The 22,114-nt window shown below is 41.3% G+C and overlaps 1 protein-coding gene across 1 annotated transcript; it reads right to left on the bottom strand.

Moving 5' to 3' along the window:
• Nucleotides 1-14: 14 nt before the first annotated feature.
• On the bottom strand, nucleotides 15-20,290 carry cusr (Copper-only SOD repeat protein). Its single transcript, XM_071896264.2, has 10 exons — nucleotides 20,152-20,290; nucleotides 16,154-18,239; nucleotides 15,362-15,461; nucleotides 12,769-12,846; nucleotides 12,199-12,303; nucleotides 10,875-11,007; nucleotides 9,742-9,856; nucleotides 5,540-5,664; nucleotides 2,093-2,173; nucleotides 15-581 (listed from the first exon to the last, which is right to left on the bottom strand). The coding sequence occupies exons 1-10, from the start codon at nucleotides 20,189-20,191 to the stop codon at nucleotides 490-492; spliced, it is 2,955 nt and encodes a 984-aa protein (XP_071752365.2). The 5' UTR covers nucleotides 20,192-20,290; the 3' UTR covers nucleotides 15-489.
• Nucleotides 20,291-22,114: the final 1,824 nt, after the last annotated feature.

Below are 22,114 nucleotides of genomic sequence, written 5' to 3'. Positions count from 1 at the left end.
ATATTTTATTCACATGATTTTCCAGATATATTTACACAAAATTAAAGTTGACATGGAAATATGGTCAGTGCAAATGCATAAAGAAAAAAATATTGGAAAATGTACAGCGATAAATCCAACCACCTATACTGAACAGTGCAAATAGATATAATCTGTAAGTAACATCTGTTGTGGAAGAATGAAGTTTCTAGCTAGGCTATGTTCAACATTTTCTGTCACAGTTAATAGCATGTATAGCATGTATATATATAATGACATATTTACAGGTGTGAAAAAAAATAAAAATTAAAAAAATCGAACCGCAAACTGACAAGAATTGGATTGGTTGACAAAAATTGTACCAAGAGACACAGTTATTATTTGCTTGATAATGAAGCAGATTCTATGACCATCATATCACTTTGTGGGCTACATTTCATAAACATATTCACAGTTTGATAGTGTATGAGGAGTTTCCCCAGTTGGTGATGCATGGCATGGTTGAATCTGTTACAGATGAGTTGTAGATGGCAGGAAGAAGGCTGCAGCTAACACCGAGGCAATAAGAAGTCTTCCTGGTTCTAGCGGCAGAGCTGCACTCCCTGAAGGCATCAAGTCATACAGTTTAACACAGGTTACTCAAACATGGAAGGGAACCACGTTAAAGGGGAACACAACTCGATTCCTGTATGTTATTCCTGTGTTCTGGAACAGTCTAGTCAATATTTATGTGCATGGACAGTGGTGGAAAGAGTACTAGGACGTCCTACTCATGTAGAAGTATTGTTACTTTGCTGATATTTCACTGAAGTAGGAGTAAAAGTACTGGTACAACTGAAGTAAAAGTAAAAAGTAGCTATTAGAAAAGAGAACATTGTTGCGTGTGATCTTTTCCATGCAATTGAAAAAAGGATGAGAGGACAGAGTTCAAACTAGATTCCTGTCATTTGAGAATTTGGAAACTACAAAATAAAGCGCACAAAGTAAAGCCAGATTACTGTTCTCTTTGACTGTCCAGTTTCTGATGCTTATGGAGAGCTACAAAATCTGTACTCTGTAGTGAATGTGATTTAAAATGTAGTGAAGTACAATGTACAAATGTACTTAAGTAAAAGTAAAATGACTGAAAATGACGAAAAGTACAAGTACGCAAAAAGCTACTCAATTACAGTAATTTGAGTAATTAGTTACTTCCACCTTTGGGCATGGACGCCTCTCTCCTAAAGCCAGGAACCACAAAACTATTGCTGCTTTCAAGTGCTCATCAAAAGCTTGTATTTACGACTTTTGTGCTTGACTTGGTTCGAAATGATGACAAAATGGACTATGTAACAATTTTTTTGTGTGCTGTTGTTTTATTTTAATCAAAAGAAAGACACGCACATCCAAAAGATAGGTGCTGGATCAAAGAAAATATTAAGTGAAATACAACACAAGATCCGCACACGAAAATGCTCCCGTATGAAGATTTTAATAAAAGCGTTTAAGTAGCTCTTCCTGTAAGTCTGAGGAAGAGCTACTTGCTCGAAACATAATTTCTTTGTTTAATTCTTCATACTGGAGCATTTTTGTGTGCGGATCTTATGTTCTGTTGTTTTATTTTAGAAATCAAGGGGCAAAGACCTACTATATATATATATATAGATGTATAGCACCCGAAGAAAGAAGAAGAGGAGAAAATGTGTGTTTGGCATGCAATTTTATGTTTTAATTGATTTATTGGCTAAAAGTTTATGTATTCCTCACGTTTACCAACAACTATAGACACAGCTTCCATGCTTCCACCCCCTAAATGTCATATCTCAGTTATTTGACCGTGTCTGTAATTTTTAAGTAAAATACTAACTGTTTTTTGGTAAACTCTGAGGTCATGTGATAATAGCAATCCAGATAGAAAAGATGCACAAGATGGATGGGTGCCACAATATAATAATAATATTTATAAATAATATTTATTTAATTAGAGAGAGAGTTGGTTGGTTACTGTCCAGTGAATTCTTAAAATGTGTTGTGGTGTTCCCCTTTAAATACATCAACAGTCTCACATTCCCTTTGTGGAGCTGATGTTGATGTTTGGTTAAAGCTGTATGATCACAAAATAGCTCATACTCACTGGTGCATGATTCCGACTCTCTGAACTCGCCCATCTTCTCACTGGTTTTGACGGAGTTCAGACTTTCCATACTGACCTCCCCTTTAAGACACAGACAATGTGGCAATGCTTAAACACTCATAACACAATCCCAGACACACTTAATGATCAGTTACACTCGGTGATTAGCGGAGGCTGCAGGATGGACGCCGACCAAAAACCACTTGATATTCTGTCGTCACCGCAAATGAAGATCAACCTGCTCTTGTGCCAGTAATAATACTGCAGTGTATTCCCAAATGTCCAAAAATAACTCATAACTCCAATTGTATTCGATAGCGAGTTTTACATTCCGTTCACTCAGCTGTCAAAGTGGATGTCATTACTTTTCCAGCGCTTTCGTTTCAGCCGAGCAATCTGCGCTGATAATTCCCGTAAAGCATTGGCAGGCTTGCTTCACTGGTTCATCAGTCTTGTTTTCTCCTGATATTTATGTATGCATACCAGAAGTGTGACCAACTTTGCTCGAGTCCCAAGTCAGTCTCAAGTCTTGAGGCACAAGTCTCAAGTCAAGTCTCAAGTCTAAATGTAGAGCAGCAAGTCAAGTCAGAACAAATCAAGAGTCCAGCATCAATTTCATATCTTAAACTAAATATCTAGGACTTTTCAACACAATATGGTTTTAATAGGATAAAAACTTGGTAAGAGCATCATGAGTTTGATTTCTATAATCAGCTTCAACTTCAATAAATTCAATCATTCCATACAAATTCAAAAAACAGAATTTAAATTCAGTCGTCTGCTGGAACAAATCTCATCACTTTCAATCTAAGTCATTTACACAAACACAAGATCTTTTGTCAAGACTTTAGAAACCTTTTCAAGTCATAAAAGTACAAGTCAAAGTCAAGTCCCAAGTCACCAGAACCCAAGTCAAGTGTCAAGTCTCAAGCTATTAAAATAGTGACTCGACTCCCCACCTCTGATGCACACTACTTTAAAGAAAACATTTCTAAACATCCCACATACTCAGCTATGTAGCCGCCTGAAAACCTGCATGTGCGCATCGTTCTGCTGCATAATCATCATACCCATAATTGCGGTAAGGAAGGCCCTCTTGGGTGTTATGCAATACTAAACTCCTGGCTTTGTGGGAGATAAATGCCCGTCCTGTGCTATACTGTGTGAAGCCTCTGTACAGATACTCCTCTGTTCCCTGCTGGGACGGAGGAGAGGAGAGGGGGACTGAAAACGAGACACACGGACACTCAACTCCAGCGTCGGGTTACTGAGCAATTTTTCAGGTTTTTCTGAAGATTTTCAATGCCCAGAATTGTCCATTGTCCCGGCAAACACAAGGCTGACCAGCTACGGCCCCGGGAAGACCAGGAAATAACAAAAATCTCCATAGAGAAGGGAATCAACACTTCGGGTTTGATTTATGTATCCCGGGCGTATAGACTTACAAAACACTCCCATGGATTCAACTGATATGACACACAAAAACTTAACTGCTCTGGCAAAGCCTTGTGTTCAGATACAGGATCTGCTATGGAAGTCCTGGCTATAATGCAGGTATTATCCTGTATGCCACAATGAGATGCCAAGAGATTCTCATATCTAAAAAGAAAGGAGAAGCAGAAGGGCAGGTACTAGCTAAACCTACCCGTCTGCTTCTTCTTGAGAATCTCACTCATATTGTTTTGCATGGTATAATTTTTTTGTCTTTGTTCATCGGCACCTCCCTCTCTTTTTGACTTTCAGGAGAAGTCAGTGGAGTCCTGTGGGTTTTGATGGGACAGGACCTACAGCATTCCTCCTCTATGAGGTTCCTCGCTAAATGTGATTCTATTTAACAAGAGAAACAAAAAGTAATACCTAACACAAAATGACTGATACAACATAATGGTGATATGAGGTTTTGGTTTTGTTTTTTCACAGCTGTCTTTGTGAACGCAATGTCGTGAGGTCTGGCCAGTGGTGGAAAGCACTGTTACTTTGTGGATATTTTACTTAAGTAGAAGTAAAAGTCTATTTAAGTAAAAGTAAAACGTAGCTTATTTAAAATGTCCTCAGACTAAAAGTTACTGAGTTACTTTACTTTAGAGAACAGAACATTTTTAGCTGTGATCATTTCCATGTGATTCTAAAAGGATGAGAGGAGAGAGTTCAAACTAGAATCGTTTCATTGGAAAAACTGGATATTGCAAAATAAAGTGCACAAAGTGAAGCCAAATGACTCTATTCCCTTCTTTGCTGACTGCTTGTTTGCTGTGAATGGCTCCTTAATTTGTCAATTCATGTTGGTCCAGTTTCTGTTGCTTATGGAGAGCCACAAAAATTGTACTCTGTTATGGATGGGATTTAAAATGTAGTAAAGTACAATACTTCAACAAAAATGTACTTAAGTAAACGTAAAATTACTGACTTTAAAAAATATTCAAAAAAGTACAAGTACACAAAAAACCTACTGAATTACAGTAACGTGAGTAAATGTAATTAGTTGCTTCCACCCTTGGATCTGGCCCTCTTATAATTTGTGATGGAAATCATTTCAAAGGAATCTGCAGGGAGTTTCTTCTGCAGAAGTGAGATGACTCAACTCATACTCTCATGATTTTACTCTGTCACCTCCGCTCTCAACACTTAACCGACACGTGTGACCTGATTATTCTCATTGTTGCAAAAGTGTCGGGTCAAAGGAGGATTAAATGTTCTACCGTATGAACAGTCATATTGGGTTGTGGCGACGCATCACGCAGATGTGTGTCAATAGCAAAGCCTCGGTCAGGACTTCAAACCTTTTGATTTTGTGGTCGTGCTTCACATGGTCAACATGGCTTCCTGCTGTCATCAGTATGAACAGAGCAAGAGGAAGGAATGCTCACTGCTTCCCCTTCATATCAGCTGTCACATTTTGACTTTAATCACAAACTCACGCAGAACTGGACAGTTACCATATGAAAGTAGGGATGGGACGATATATCAAAATTCAATATATCGCAATAAAAAATGTGACAATACGTATCGTGGGGCAGAAAAATTAATCATGATATTAGCTCCATTTTATTCTGCTGTAGTAATCACAAATGAGACGGCTTGACCATCACAATTTCACAAGCTCTCTATCAAAATTATACTATTTTCACTTTGTAATGACATTTTAAAATTGTTTATATTCTAGCAAGCCAATGCCGAGATGTGTGTGTCAGAAATAAACATAATTCTGCACAGTCAGACTTTGTTGTCATTGAACTTTTATTTATTAGATTGTATCGTGGTTGTATCAAATGGTGAACCCCCTATCACGTATCAAAACGTACCGTGAGATAAGCGTATCGTCCCATCCTTAGTGGAAAGGTAATACAAATGCCTATTAGACACCGAACTAGACACACAGTTGTGTTGAAAATGGCATAATAATGTTTGAGAGTGCAGTTGGGATTGCATGAGAGTCTGGATGCCTACCAGATACTAGGAAGCTGACTTCCTGGCACGTCCCATCAGCTGCAGAGCGAGGAGAGCCGGGCAGGAGGGTGACTCTGGACGTGTCCACCTCCAGGACATCAGCAACCCTCCTGCGGAAGTCATAGCTGGAAAAAAGAAAATCACAGAAAACAATAATTTACTGAGGTTACTGCTGTTACTTTCACAGAGTTAATCTTTGTTAAATGAAAAATCCACCCTCAGATGCCATTACACTGTTAGATATCATCAATCTGTGATGTTCCAGGAGTTATTTTATGATGAAGTGTTGTAATTTACTTTTTATGGTGACACCATACCCTGATGAAAAACTTTATTATGGCATTAATACAATATGCAATTAATGCAATATAATGAAAGGATGTTCTTTACTGTCCTTATGAGTATAAGAGTGATGCAATAGGTGCAAAGAGCAGCAGTTACCAAAACACATGTACTATCTGAAGCAATTCTAGTGTACACACATGAAACAGGAAAACCACAAAGATTGCTAACTTGCACCCTGGTTACCACAACAGTTTTCAGCATGGTTGGAAAACATCTTTGATCTGTCAGGTCTGAAGGCTAAAACGACTCATTGTATAACATTCATTATGATTTGGTGTGCACTTCTTCATGTTATCTGATCAAACGACTGTGAAAAAAAGTACAACAGAAGAGCAACTCATTGTTTCACTGATTTCATTGTGTACTTAGCAAGAGTTCATTCCATTGATTTTTATCTTTGTGCAGTAAAAATAATAAACTAAACTGTAGACAGATACGAACATCCCATCTGGGGACTCACAGGTTCAACTAACTCACTAATAAGTATCTAACAGTCTCACTTTACACCTGCTGGCATGATTGCAGTCTGTTGGCAGCAGAGCAAGCTGAGTGTGTGAAAGTGCCTAATATCAAGCTACCCAAAAAAGACAATAGATGCTTAGATTGGTTCACCATGAATTGAAAAATACCTGGTTTGAAAGCCTGACAAAGACCATGTTTGTTTAAAAATGTTATAATAATAATAATAATTATAAACTTTATTTATATAGCACTTTTCTTAACAATGTTACAAAGTGCTTCACAAAAGGATAAAATACAATAAAACAATAATAATACAATATAAGTGAGTAAAATGAAATAATAATAATAAAAAAAAAATAATAAATAATAATAATAATAAAATTCACACAGAGATAAAAGCTTTTCTAAAAAACTATAATAAAATTCACACAGAGATAAAAGCTTTTCTAAAAAACTGCAAAAGCCCGATAGCCCTTAGTCACCAGCCGGACGACCAGAAAGCCACTATCAGCCGATCTAAGAGGGCGCCCAGGCACATAAGGGGTTAGTAGATCTTTGATATAATTAGGGGCCTGGTCATGTAAACCTTGAAGGTCAACAGTAAAATTTTAAAATCAATGCGAAAATGAACGGGAAGCCAATGCAGGGAGGCCAGAATTGGAGTTATATGATCTCGTTTTCTTGAACCAGTAATAATCCTAGCAGCAGCATTTTGAACCAATTGAAGGCGAAAGAGGGAAGCCTGAGTAATACCTGTGTAGAGGGCATTACAGAAATCTAAACGAGAAAAAATAAAGGCATGTGTAACAGGGTGAACTGGTCCACCTTAAGAATATGGGTCCACCTTAAAGGGTACTCCCCTCCTAACAGGTTCCAGGTGTGTCTTCCCCCTCCCCCCTATATAAGCTGGCAGTTTGCTAGGCAGACTAGGTATGGTCTCTCCCTCAAACTGGGCAGCAGTACTTTTTTACTTTAAAGGTAATGTTTCCTGTGGCTGTTTGTTTGCACTTCAGTTGGTGGGTTTTACTTATTTATTTTATTGTTCTTAATGTATTTTAGGCTATCTGTTCCCCTGACTCGCAGCAAACCTGCTGGAGTATCTGTGGGCCCACTGGCAAAGGTATGTTAAACAGATTGCATGCACCACCTCCTTCAAACTGGTCATGGTAGCCACTCATATCTAACATGTCTCTAGCCTAGAGTGGGTCGCAGCCCCTGCCCAGAGTACCAGACGCAAGGAGCGTTGTCTTGACCCTTGTGTGATAAGTTAAGGTAAAAACAGGATTGATGGACAGTCAGCCCTTACATGTTTGAGTTGGACCATAGCATTGCCAGCAGTGTGTAACCATTTCTTTGTTTGTTTTTTTATAGCACAAACTGCTGTTTTGCCCATGTTTTTTATATTATGATTAGTGTTTTTAGGCCTCTTGTCATCCTATGAATAGGTTGATAATATATTTTCACAACCATCTGCCGTGTTTGTTTGTCTCCCTTGTTGTAGACGGTGTCTTGCCTTCCGAGGTTTGGTGGCGGCCTAAGCCGGGGCCTATTATGCTAATAGCCTCCCCCTCTCACTGCATGCTTGAGTGTGTAACCTATTGCTGTGCTGCACTGTGCACTTTAACCCTTGTGATTTGTTGTGTGTGTGTGTGAACTCACGAATGGTTGCGTATAGTTTTCTTCCAACCAGGCTCGGCCTTTGGTTCCCCCTCCGGCATACCACCTGCCTTGGTCGGTAACGTCCCGCTCTAATGCAAATTCTCCTTATTGGTTAAACCATTTTTATATTTGTAACTATTTTATGCACAAATAAATTGTATCTTTTTATACTCATTTGGTCTTCCCCTGCATCCCCTTTTGATCCTTTTTATTCCTAAACAAAAGTGTCTTTTTAACCTTGGGAACCTGGTCTCTGCTCCTCCTTTACGAACTTGTGTTCTCTTGTGTGAGGGTTTTGGTAAAACGAACTCTCTGGGTGCAATTCCCAGGGTGGCGTTGATAGGTTTACGCCAGAGGTTCCCTCTGTGTTCGCACCCTATGATCACACATGGACAACCTTGTGTAAATCCTCAAAGAACAAGAAGGATCTAATTTTTTGAAATTCAATCAAGTTGAAAGAAACCTGATTGAACAACCTTAACTTGGTCATCAAAACAAAGGCCAGAATCAAATAAAACACCCAAATTTCTTGCAGTTGGCTTAATGTTATGTGAAAGGGCTCCTGCAATCTTGGAGCCCTATCTGACTGAAAGACTTGGGTGTGGCAAACAAGATAATTTCCGCTTGTTGCATGTATTAAACATCAGTGAGCATCAGTCTGCTGTGCAGGTATTGTTCTGTCTTTGGGTGGGGTAGCACACTGTGTTTTGCATTGAACTATATTGTGGAGTGTCAGGCTTTAGTCTATTTATTTTTTTCTCCAATGGCTCAACTATTCTGTTAAGATTTATTAGTCTTGAGGTGACATGAACATCCTTTCTGCTTGAGTCCAAAAAAGCAGCTTCTCTCTCTGCCCCCTTCTTCACACACTAATTTAGAGACACTGTATATCAATCATATAGGTTTATTTAGATATATGGGCACTGGAGTAACAAAGTTGTGGATGAGATGGTTTTTCTCAGCTTTGCATGAAGCATGTGATTTGGTTCCTGCATGACAAGAGCCTCAGACACAGCTGCCATCACCACAAAGTGGTTTCACGAAAACCACTCCTGACAAGTGTTTCGGAAGAGATTAATGTTTATTTTCTCAAAGACAACCATGCATTTGTTTGTTTTTTAAACTAATATGCTTTTAGCAGGTTTCAAGGTTCACTCACTCTACATATACACAGGAAGAAATTCAAGAAAACACTGAAAAAGCCGTAAAAGAGCCATGCTGTTATATTAGGAATTCTCTGAATCAAGTCACATGGCATTTTCTTCTGTGTATTGAAATGGAATTGAGCACTGTACAAAATAGATGTTTTTGCTAATTACATGCTGTCTATTTATTTATTCATATTGGTACCCGATGTGTACTTATATATACTTTCTACCAGTGCTGCTGCTGAAATTGATGTGAATTGGTTAAGATGTAATTGTTTAATTGCACAGCACTATCATCAATTTGCAATTATTCATAAGCATTATAAATCATGGATAGATGTTGTGTATAACGCGCTAATATAAGATAACTGAGGTGTCCTCTTCTTCATGAAAGCCAGTGTGTAGTTTTTGGCCGAGCACAGCCAGGTTATATAAAGACTTACCATAACTTCCTCATGTCATTTGAATTAACGATATGAGGAAATAAACTCTCAGGTGAACATTGAAAGGCTGCAGACAGATTCCAGACAAACAAAGCACAGTTTATCAGATTTCAGTCACGCAGTCTAAAAGGGGTTTTACCCTCACCCGCTGAAGAAAGTGGTGTTGGGAAAGGTCTGCTCTGCTGAAGGGGATTCTGGGAGGATGTCGGCGCACGCCACGACGCTGTCTCCATTCTTCAGTAGCAGGGATCTGTGGATGACTGAAACCACAGCAACACAAAGATCTTTTCTTAAACTCACATCCAACAAAGGTGCTAAACTGATTTCTTTTGTGGGATATAAGAGTTTTCATGTTCCTAAACTTGAGTATAGGGTTGCTGATATAAGATCACTTGTAAGGTTTTATTTTCATTTTTATCTATGCAGGGATTGTTTTCAGCACTGTTACACACAAATGCACACACTAATTCCCACTGGAAGAGCATTGTGCAACAACGTTTTAGACAACAGTTACTGGAGCAGTTAGAGCACTTTCTCATGTCTCACAGACCCCCTCAGAGATTAGCAAGACCGCAGAACATTTGATATGATTTTGTTTGAGAAGATTTTTGTTGTTAGATATGACTTTGTGCAGAATAATATGACTATATGATTATATGACTGTAGTTCGGGGCAGTTAAACCTATGATGAAAATAGTCATCCTTACACATCCTTATACATTCACTGCATTAACGTCTAGGGAGTGAAATAACAGTGAAATTATAAACTATTCTACATTTTGCTGAGGACCCCCTGGAATCTTTTCAAGGACCCTTGGAGGTCCCCAGACCCCAGTTTGGGAACCAGCTACGGCATTACTAAGTCCTGTCATGCCCACTAGGATGTGAAAAAGTGGGTCACTGCTAATTTAGCGATACACAACTATATACTGTATATCAATCATATCTGTATTATTTAGATATATGGTCACTAAAGTGATGAATAATGCATGTGTGTGTGTGTGTGTGTGTGTGTGTGTGTGTGTGCGTGTGTGAGATAGTTCCTGTATGACAAGAGCCTCAAACACACAGCTGTTACTGCAAAAAGTTGACCAGTATTTAATGAAAACCACTCCTGAAGTAAAGCAATTAAAGCTTATTTTCTCATTGGCACCCATGCATTGGTTTTAAATAATGGGCTTTTAGCAGGTTTCAAAGTTTCAGGGAATCCGCTCAACACATACAGGAAGACATTTTAATTCAAGTAAGAAAAAGAACAACTACAAGCCTGTTTTATACCTGTGTGCTCCCTGGCCAGCTGGATGATGTCGTCGCTGTAGAGCCGTCTCTCCGTCAGGCTGACTGGGCCTTGGCGTCCCGTGACCTCGCCCACCACACAGCTCAGAGGGGTGTCACGCGAGCAGCTGGAGCTCTGAAGGGGAACAGAACCGTGAAACTCAATTTCACTTCTCCCACACCTGGGCAGCGGCTCAGTGACGGTGGCTGGATTTTCACTTGTTCTGCTGTTCGATGGTCAGCTTTCTATTTTTAGAAAAGAAACTCACGAGTCGTACTGCAGATCTGTTGTTACTGTGAAGTCAGTGGTTGGCAGTTTTGTCCTACTGTGTGTGCATATTAAAGGACCGTAGCTAGCATCGATCCATCAGTAAAGCACTGTATTGTAAGTTAATTGATGCATGATTATGATATGAATGAACATAAGTTATTTGCGGCATCTTTATGCGTAATTATTGACTAACATCACTGTGGTTCTCATATACAAATTAAATGACACCCTTCATGCAAAGCTGAAAAGGATACTCGTAAAACCTGCACTGAAAATGCATTGAAAATGCTTTTTATATCAGGCTGATATTGTCAGTTTCACTTCCAATTTTTTTTCTTTGCACATTTTATTCATTAGTTGTATTCATTCAATAGTTTATTAGTAAATTAAGTCGGCATTTAAAGACAGTAATGCACCCCAGAGTTTCCACTAATGAAGTTATTATTATTATAACTGAGGTTCGGGAACAAGACCACACCTCAAGCACACATTCAATTTCCTGCTCCACCCTATTTAAACGCGCCTAACCATAACCTTTTCTCTCTCTCGTATGTCTCAGTTCTCTCATCCCTCCCCCCCACCCCTTTTTTTATGTCTTCTCATGCTCTTCTCTCTCAGTACAGGAACCACAGGGGGAAATGATGGGGCCAGAAGACTCCCCATCAGCGAGACAGTGCCCCCACCCTGAGTCTCAATTCCCTGGTTCCTCGAGCCAACCATCGACCCCAACTCATCCGACCCCTCGATTCATCCCTTCGTCTCGACCCCTGATTCATCCCTCCACCCTCCACCCTTGTTTCATCCCTCCATTCTCGACCCCTCTTTCCCTCAATAAACCATCCAAATACATCTCATAGTGGCGTGGTCTTTGTTAGTGAAACATGGGTGGGTCTCCCTGCCGTAAAAAGCTAATTTGGGTTTCAGTGGAGAGTTTTATTGTCCCATGATGGCCTAAATGCTGTTTCAGATGATTTTCCACCCTGATAGGAATACAATTCTGGGGGGGGGGGGGGGGGGGGGGGGGGGGCAGAAGAAAAAGAGGCAGTGTGTTCTCACCATAGACACCATGTTGAAGGGGTTGTAGACTCCGCCCACCCCGCTGCACTGGCTGCTGTTGCTGCCTGTGCGGTTTTCCATGATGAACCAGGAAACCTCAGTAATCTGCCGGGTGGAGTGAAACACAAATGAGCTTTTCTACGCTTTTTAATTGTGGGAAGCATTAAGACTGTGTGTGTGTGTGTGTGTGTGTGTGTGTGTGTATGTGTATAGCACATTGTCTCTCTGTGCCTGTGTGTGAAAAGCTATGTATCCAATATCAATTTGGCTCATACACAGACACACAAAGACGCAGAGAGAAACACATACACACACACATACTCTATACACACACACACACACACACACACACACACACACACACACACAAACAAACGGCATTGGATTTTAAACACATCTACAACCTCTTCCTAATCCCATTGCAATCAAAGGCAAGGAAACTGGCTTGCAGGACAACAATAAATATCTGGGAACTATTGTCTATTTGTCAATATCTGTATCCTCCTTGTGTGTGGGTTCTGTGTGTGTGTGTGTGTGTGTGTGTGTGTGTGTGCGGGCATGTGTGCTTACAGCCTCTTTCGTTGTCGATTGAAGGTCCACCTCCAGTGTGACATCGCTGCTAGTCCCATCAGGAAACGTCTGCTGAGACTGAGGAGAGTGGAAAATGCAAATGGACAACATGAACGAACAATGAGAAAGAGTGAAGGGTTAATGTCTTTCAATCACATTATAATTCAACCTGAGATGGGGGGATGATAGCTTTGCCGAAACACGAAGACAGTTGTAATGGACATCAGTGGGAATGGCTGGATATTACAGACATCTTGGATTGCAACTGTCTAACTCTTAATCCATTTCTTATACTCGCTGTGTGACTCCCGGCTCAATCTGCCTGAGCAGAATAAAGTAGATTAAAGTTGAGGGAACACACTTATTCCACAGACTACCGTCCTCCCCCTGATAATATGGCCTCTAAGGAGATATTATGGACTCTTATCCGTAGATGTAGCACAGAGCTCAGTATGGGGCCGACAGAGACAGCTGTTCCCTCGCTGAGCTTCCTAGTTTACGGGGCCAGTAGGTTCCACTAGCCTGATGCTAAGCTAAGCTAATGACGAGGTCCCGCTTCCCACAGCTCCCTGCTGCAACCCGCCACAGTCATAATGAATTCACTGTCTGTCCGGCACAGCAGAAACACACTGTCATGTTTTTGTGGCAGCTTGGCTCCCATGTAAGTTAGCAAGAAAAACTCCTTATGCGTTATGTGGTTGTCAATGAGAAGCTCCTGATTTCTGATTATTAAAAATCGCTGTTGTCGTGTGAAAACCTCATAACTCAAATTTTGGTGATTTTCATTTTATTTTCTCTTGAATTGAAGGATTACATGGTCATCTACGGGTTGAAAAAAATCTCGGACTTCTTCGGCTTATGAAACCCTTTCAAAATCCATTGGATAACGACAGAAATGCATTGTCATAAGGCAAAAAACATGGCCATTTTTCGTAGTTCCTGAAAAGTTGACATTTTGGAGACTGCTGTTTTACATGGCTGAATATTATAGTGGTGCAATTTTCAAAGCATGGGACATTGTATCTGTGCCTCTGAATAGGCTATGTATCCTATTTCAATTCAGGTCAGACACACACACACACACACACACACACACGCACACACTCACTCACACACACAGTAATGGAATTTAGAAGCTTACCACCTGTTCCCAAACCTACAGAAGCCAATTGAGGACATGTATTCATACATTTTATGCTGTTTTCCCATGATAACGAGTTAATTAGTTTTCAATTTATTTATGTCATCATCTTGAGATAACAAATTTTTTTCCTGAGATAATGAGAAAATTATCTAATTTTCTGCCAAGATCTTGAGATAATTTTGCAGTAGGCCTACATATTAGTGTTCAGGGCATGTCATCATGTGAAGTGTGATGCACCGCAGTTATAAATCTCGAGGAACAATATAAATTAATTCATTATCTCGGGAAATCAAAGTTTAGTTTTCTTGAGATAACGACATAATTATTCTATGCCTGTACTTTGTCATTATCTTGAGATAATGAGAAAATTAGGTCATTATCTCAGGAAAACAAAATGTGTTATCTCAAGATCATGACTTTGTGAACTTGTTAAAATGGGAAAACAATGAAAATAAAATATATGAATGTATGTCCTCAATGGGCTTCCGTACAAACCTATTGAAGAGACAAGGACATTGAGTTGAACGACTAACCTTAACCCTAACCCAACACCTTGGAATTGATGATAATACCAAACAAACTTTGAGATGAACACAAATACAAGGTGTGAGAAGAAGAAGGCACTGTAAAGAGTGCTGTTTTTTTCCTTAATGAACTCAGCGTGTGGTAAAATGACCACCTTGTTTTTTCACAGCGCTACCAAATCTGTTTTGGCATTTTGCACTGCAGCCTGGTTTGGCAACTTGAGCTTGTGCAATAAAAACAAACTGGGCAGCTGAGTCAAGATCACTAAGATTACTGGTGTGAGCCGGTAATCTTGAGCGATGTCAGTCTCAACCAGCCTGGTCAGAGAGCAATTTGAGCTCCACAGTGCCAAAACTATAATAAAAGAACTACTAATTCATTTATTAACACTGCAATTAGATTATTTGATCTGTACCTGTAATGATGTATCCTCTTATGCGTGTATTAAACTTTGTATTTTGCATTGATGAGACATTTTTTTGCACTTTCCCTCACAGGACGATAATACTGCCCTACAAAGCTAAAGGGCATTAACAGCAAACGAGCAAGAGAGAGAAGAATGAAACTAAGAAAAATTACTTTACACATTACACATTACTTTACATTATTTTCATCTTCATTATCTCCAAACCGGATGATATGTATTGTTTAGTAGCACCTATGGTTCTAATTTTTGTTAAATCTAAACTTGGACTCTAAACTTGAATCATGACGCTTGACCTTTGAAAAACGCAGGGTACAGTCATTTAAATTGAATATGGAGCCTGGGGTAATTAAACAAGGACGGTGTGGCTTGGGCGAAAAAGACTTATAAGAAATGATACTGATGTATAATACACTGGAAATTCTATTATATTGAGGTATAACACACAGGCATAAGTGGAAAGAGTGGGTGAGACCTTTGCTGTCATTGTCGGTTCTTACCAGTCTGACTGTCCCAGACACTGTACTGTTGAAAACAGCCTTGGCAAAAACGAAATGTCCATCTGTAGCTCTGTCAGCCGAGATGTTAGCACACTGCATTCTGTAGAGCACACAAACATGTACACACACACACACACACACACACACACACACACACAGAAAAACACACACATAAACACACAAGATGAGCACAAGCAAAGACATCCCCAGGATAGACTTTAGGATATATTATTTCACTATATCTCGCTGACTCACGCTCAGTGAAAGAAGAAGATCATCTGTGTATTACACCATAAAACCTCAGGAGGAGATTGCCTTGTATCGAAGACATCCTACCCTTGTAATTGCCCTCTATTTTGACAAGGTCTTTGTTACTGAGCCTTTGAAGGGTTATGTGTGTCAGCAAGCTGTTTGTATTCTTCTCAAGCTGCTATCGCATCAGTGATTACTCACCTTTACAAAAAAAACAAGGAAGTTCAGAGAAGCTGACCTTGACAATATTTCCTGAATTATAATATCAGGATAATGTGAATATAGAAATGACAAATATTTCTCTTCACTTTGCTGAAACAAAAACCAAGGTATGCAGGTTTTAGGATGCGTAAAGAGGAATAGAGAGTCAGTGGCCACAGCCTTTCTATTGCTGATAATAGGAAGCTGTGGTCTTTGTCCTTTGTAAGAAAAGTTTCTTCTCTCTTTCTCTCTCTCTCTGTCACACACACACACACACACACACACTCACACACACACAAACACAAAACCACACGCACAGATACACACACGTGTTCTCACCTCGATCCGTTGCTGTAGTGAATCACCAGTGACCTCCCCACTATGCTATTTGGCCCAGTTAACGGCAGGTTAGCGTCCATAAATAGAGCCGTAAGTTGGTTCAAACCGTTCAGCATCCCAAACTTCCCACTGATGTCTCCTGCCTCATACTGGTCCACGGTGCCAGTCCCGGGCGCCGGGGAGTCCGACGTGTTCCAGGCAAACGGGTTGAAGTGGCCCATGATGTCTGCGTTGGAGCAAGGATGTGCGCTGCCGCTCTTGAGGGGCAATATGTGAACATGGTAGCCCCCAGCTCTGGAGTTCAGATTCGTCAGGGAGATGTTTACCACCGTGGGACCCTGTGGGACAGACTGGGAGAACCGCATCTGCCCGCTGGAGGTCCCGGGCCCCAACCAGGCGCCTGAGCTCGCCGTAGGGAGACGGACCAGTGTCAGGTTGGCACAAGCCATCCTGGGCGCGGCGTTTTCCGCTTGGTGGATGACAATCGAACGGCCGATCATGGAGCCCGACCCTGACAACCAGGAAGTGGTGTCAGTGAAGAAGTTTTTCCCCTCCACCCCGCCCACTCTGGTGCCGAGGTTGATGGTGTTGTGTTTGTTGGAGAGGTCCCCCACCTCGCAGGATAACGGACTGGATTGGCCGCAGTGGAGGCCGTAGCTGCTGTCTCCGGTGTCAACGTTAAAGGGGTTCCAGTGGCCCCCTGTGGTGCTGCAGCGCCCTTCGTCGTCGTCGCTCTCTGAGCTGATTGGGTAGGTGTGAATATGCCAATTGTGGTTTTCGGTGGCAGTCGCTGTGGGATTTCCATATGACAAATGCATGAAGATGGACACATCAGACAGAGGGTTGTTCTTCAGCTGGGTGAACTGGACTTCACCAACCACAAGTCTCTCAAACCTGACTCTGGCTACTGTCACTTCCCCTGGGTAGCCGATGCAGGCACACACATACCTGGAGCCGTCCAGCTGGTGAATCACAATTGACCGGCCTACGATGCTGTTCTGTCCAAACAGAGGGAGGTTGAAGTCTGTAAAGACCGTGTCCGTCTCGTTTTTACCTTCCAGGGACATGTGTTTGGAGCTGAGGTCGCCGAGTTCATACCTGTCGTGTGTCGATCCGGGCACTCTCGGGTATGTCGGGTCTCTCACGTCGATCCCAAACGGATTCCAGTGCCCGCCCAGGTTATCGTTGGCGCACAAGCTTGAAGACGGCGACCTCATCGAGGGCATGGGGAACTGGTGGACATGGTAAGGCCCTACTCTGCTCCGCAAGTTGGTCAGGTTCACCCTCAACTCGGTCACGTCGAACGGGGAAGCCTGTCGGAAGCTGAGGTAGCCTTTGATCCCTCTCATATCCACGACCGCGCTCACCTCTTTCCTGTGCAGCATGTAGATCTGAGCGCACTTGTAACCCGACCCCATGCGGAAGAGAAGGAAGAAAGTGTTGATGTTGAAGGTGGTCAGGTCCAGACGGGATTTCACGGGTCGTAAAGGGGCTCCGACTTTAACAACACCCAGCTGGGTCAAAGCTGAGGGGTCTAAGCTGCCAAGAAGAATGTCACAGTTGGCGGCGGTGCTCACGGATCCAAAGAGGGTGATGTTCGTTTGTGAGGCGTTGACCTGACCGATTGTAGCCAGGTCTGTGAGAAACCTGATGTCGGTCACTCCTGGGTTTAGGCGGATATAAACGTTACCAGCAATGGACCCGGTGAACCTGGCCTGGCACGTCATGAACGTTTGACCTCGGCTTACAACCGTGCATACTTTAGTGCCGTTACAGGTCTCCAAAGTCAGCGAGAGGTCATCCAGGTTCGACCTTTGTTCAAACAGGCGCGACACGTTAACGGTTGAGTTTGAGGCGGAATCGGCGGCGAAGGTGTAGACGCTGGAGCCGATGTTTGCCTCGGAGCAGGGCTGAGCAAAATGGCCGTACATGACCGGGAAATCGCTGAGGGAGAGGTTGAGAGAAGCGCAGGCTCCGGTGCCGGACACGTTGACGGTAGCCATCTGGGAGGCGGAGTCAAACCGCACCTGGCCCGTGACTCCGCCCATGTTCAGGTGAGCGAGAAACTGAACACAGGAAATGGAACCTGAAAAGGAAGACAAGGAGGATCTGTTTCATTGTTTTTGTTAATCACTTGTTCTGCTTCTGCTTATGTACAACTTTTAATAATGTATTGTCTACAGATGGACATTATGTTTTATATGTTTTATATGTTTTAGACACAGATTGACATTACATTATATGTTCTATGTTCTTTAGATATGTGTACTGTATGGATTCCTGCCATAAATTTCTATCTATTTCCATCTATTGTCTATTCTTGTTTTGTACTTGTACTTGTACTGCACAACAAATTTCCCAACCAGGACAATAAAGATTGACTGATTGACTGATTGATTGAAACACACACACACACACACACACACACAGGAAAAAGTGTATATACTAAGTGCATGAGGAAGTGCATTTCAGTGCTTATTAAATGTCGTGCCATGACTGTTTCACATAAATACTGACATGTTGACATACGTTTTCCTGATTGATGAGGTTCATTTTGTACCTGCACCATCCCTCACTACCTCCAGGAAGTTATTTGATGTTTACTAACGATACAGTCTACTTGTCTTTGTTCAAACTGTCTCCAGCATACGCCAAAATAACGCAACAACTGGTTACATTCTATTTTATTGCTTTATTGTTTTTATTTAACTGTTTTTATTATGTGTTTTATATTTTATGTGCTTATATTTTGCTTGTCTTTTTTCCCCCCTGCTGAATCCTATTACTGTTGCTGCCACAACAACCTAATTTCCCCACAGGGATCATTCAAGTTTCATCTTATCTTATCTCAAACATTAAAATCATTTAAACCCAATTTCACCCAATTCCTATTTACGGCTGCATCATAATTAAAAGGATTTATCTACACACATGAGCTGCCTCAGCAATAACTGGCGCAATGACGTGCGCGACATTCTTCTAAAATACACACTGTAACAATAGATATCTGATTATGTTACTGTGATTTACGATGTGTCTGAAATGTGTCTGATGTGGTAAACCCATCTAGTAACATACCTGGTAGCGTGTGCAAGGTTTAAACAAATGCTAAGGATGCTTTGGAAATACTATCCGATGCAGACACAGGAGGATAAACATAATATTAGAACTGGTCAAACTTCATCTGATGTAGTGTCCCTGTCAAACACAACCCCCACCCCCCCACCCCCACCCCAACACACACACACACACTCCTCTATGAAGGCAACACATCAACAGCACACTCAACCGAAGAGAGAAGTGGCTGCAAATACAGATGTGTGAATTCATAAGTTATTTAACTGAAGGGATCAGTTTCCACGCTGTTGGCTGTCAAAGTGATAACGCTGAAATGACTCTGGAGGCTGAACGGAAAAGTCTGAATTGGCACACATGTCGAGAATCAGACTGATTTCATTCTCAATTTCCCCATTCAATGAATTCAATGAACTCAATGAATTGTGCTAGTTTGGGACTGAATTATAGTTAGAAAGTACTAAGATCATATTTTTCTAATTTTATCATCTTGATCATTTTAACCCTTTCCACAACCATGGTAAGATTCTCAGAGGGAGATGCAGACCACAACATGCCATGCTTGAATGAATGAAATTGAGCAGCGATTGTAACCAAAGCATAACTGTCTTCAAAGCAAGTTAAATATTATAAAGAAAGATAAACACTGGTTTAGCCTGACCCAGTGGTCGAGAGTCTGCAGGTTTTCCCTTCAAACAAACACTACAGCAGCTGATTTCACTCAGGAACTCATCAGTGAAATGCCCTGTGTAGTCTTGGGTTGGACTGAAAACCTGCAGACTCTTGTCCCTCCATGCCACATGTTTGAGACTCCTGGCATAACCATCAGACAGCTGAAGCATATTATAAGACGTGCATCATCTACCACATCCTCTTCACACTATATACAGAAATCATCATCAAACATTGCAAAAGGAACTCACCGAGCAAAGAAAACTGCAGCACAACTGTCAGAAGGCACATGTTGGCAGATGTGTGCAAGACAGAGAGCAAATAGAAAAATCAGTGTGTGTAGAATAAAAAGAAAATGATGTCAAAAAAATGTCATTCAAGTCATGAAAATGTAAATCCTCACTGAAGGTGTATGTGAGAGAAAAAAAAGTGACGAGTGAGAAGAAGTTCAATGACAGCAAAAATGCAGAAGGGTGTGAGTGTGTGTGTGTTCTCCAAGAGTGTGTGAGGTGTGAGTGTGTGTTGAGTGTAGTGTGCAGCCTCCCTTGTGCTTCTGTTTCTCAGCCCCAGACAACCCTCACTGTCTGTGTCAGCCTGTGATTGGTTAACAGCACAGCAGTGGCTCGTCTGTGGAGGCAGGGGAGGGAGGACGGAGGGGAGGGAGAGGAGGGAGGCAGGGAGGGAGGAAGAGTGTTTTGGCAGGCGGGATGGGTGGAGGCGGCCCGTCGCTCATCGCTGTGGTCATATTCAGCTGGAGGCGACATGCATTCCCAGCAGATTTGGGCTCAATCCTCTTTGAGTTCAATCAGTTCCAAATGCAAAAGAAAAGTGATATTCAATGGCTACTAACACAGCATGCATTCAAAATTATTCTATATATGAAGCTTTTATGAAGCTTTTGTTTTTTTAAAGGAGTTGGATTTTGAAGAAATTCCACTTCCTTAATTAGTTGTGTTAGTGACAGTGGGTTGACCCCTACCCTGTTTCACAGGAACTATAAACTGTTATATGCTTTGGAGAGGGTTAGTTCAAGTGACAGTGAAACCTGATTGAGTTCTTTTTCTCCTAGTGCCTTATACTGTATATGCAGGGCTTGAGATGACCACCTGCCAGCAGCCAAATGATGGTTAAAAAGTATTCTACTGGTGGCTTTAACAATAATAATAATACTGATAATGCATTTTATTTGTACTGCTCTTTTCATTCACAGTGAATCTCAAAGTGCTAGAGAGTTCAAAACAAAACATAAAGCAGAAACTGAAAGAAAATAATCACTAAAAAGTTAACACGAAAAAGCCTTCCTGAATAAAAAGGTCTTAAAAGAGTTCAAGCTTGTCTTTCAGTCGTTTCTTATAAAAGAGAAAAAGCTATTTTAACAGCTGAATAGCTAAATTATCCAGTAAAATTCTGAATTATCTTGAAAACTTCTATTCACAGTGGCTCAGTAACAAAAATGTCAGTTTCATGCCCCTCATTTCATGTATGGGTGTACTTTGTGGGAATAATGATGCTGAAGGTGCCAGCATCTCGGGGAAAAACACACTTTCATATTGTAAAACACAAACTTGTTCCTGTTGAAAAGGGCATATTGCATTTCCATGGTCTATTTCTTTCGTTCCCTTTATTCTTTCCATGTCTCTCTCTTCCTCTTCCTTCTGTCAAAATGCGTCACTCTGCCTCAGCTGTCCTTGTGACAGGGTTGAGGAAAACAGATGAAGAGAAAATACTACCTTGTGCTAAGAATAGCAGCCCAACGACCCGTCATTGTGTGTTGTTTGGGGTAGGCCATGCTTTGGGGGGCTATTTACACATTTTGGAGGGTCTGTGAAGAGGTGCAGGTCCTTCACTCGGCTCGTTTAGATCGCTGATTGCGGTAGGAGGAGGAATCGTGATGGGGCCGTGTCTGCCCGCACGTCTGCATGCATTTACCATCTGCACATACACACACACACACACACACACATACAGGGGAAAAACAGAAGGAATGGGCTCTAACAGAAAAAGACACACACAGACTGACAGCAAAAAAAAAAAAGGTGAATAGAAAGAGAGCAGAGGCACCATGGAGGCAGACTGGTTTCTCTTCAAGGTGCAAATGTTAACCGAGGTGATTCCCAAACCCAGGAGGGGTTCAGTGACATTATGGTTGCTCCGTGCGTTTTCAATGACAGAAGCTATGAAAACTGTATCTTATGAGTGTATATTGGTTCAAAT

This window comes from Centroberyx gerrardi, chromosome 3 (genome assembly GCF_048128805.1).
Source record: "Centroberyx gerrardi isolate f3 chromosome 3, fCenGer3.hap1.cur.20231027, whole genome shotgun sequence".
Lineage (NCBI taxonomy): Eukaryota > Metazoa > Chordata > Actinopteri > Beryciformes > Berycidae > Centroberyx > Centroberyx gerrardi.
The sequence above is the reverse complement of the archived record's forward strand: the minus strand, read 5'-3'. Positions and strand labels throughout refer to the sequence as shown.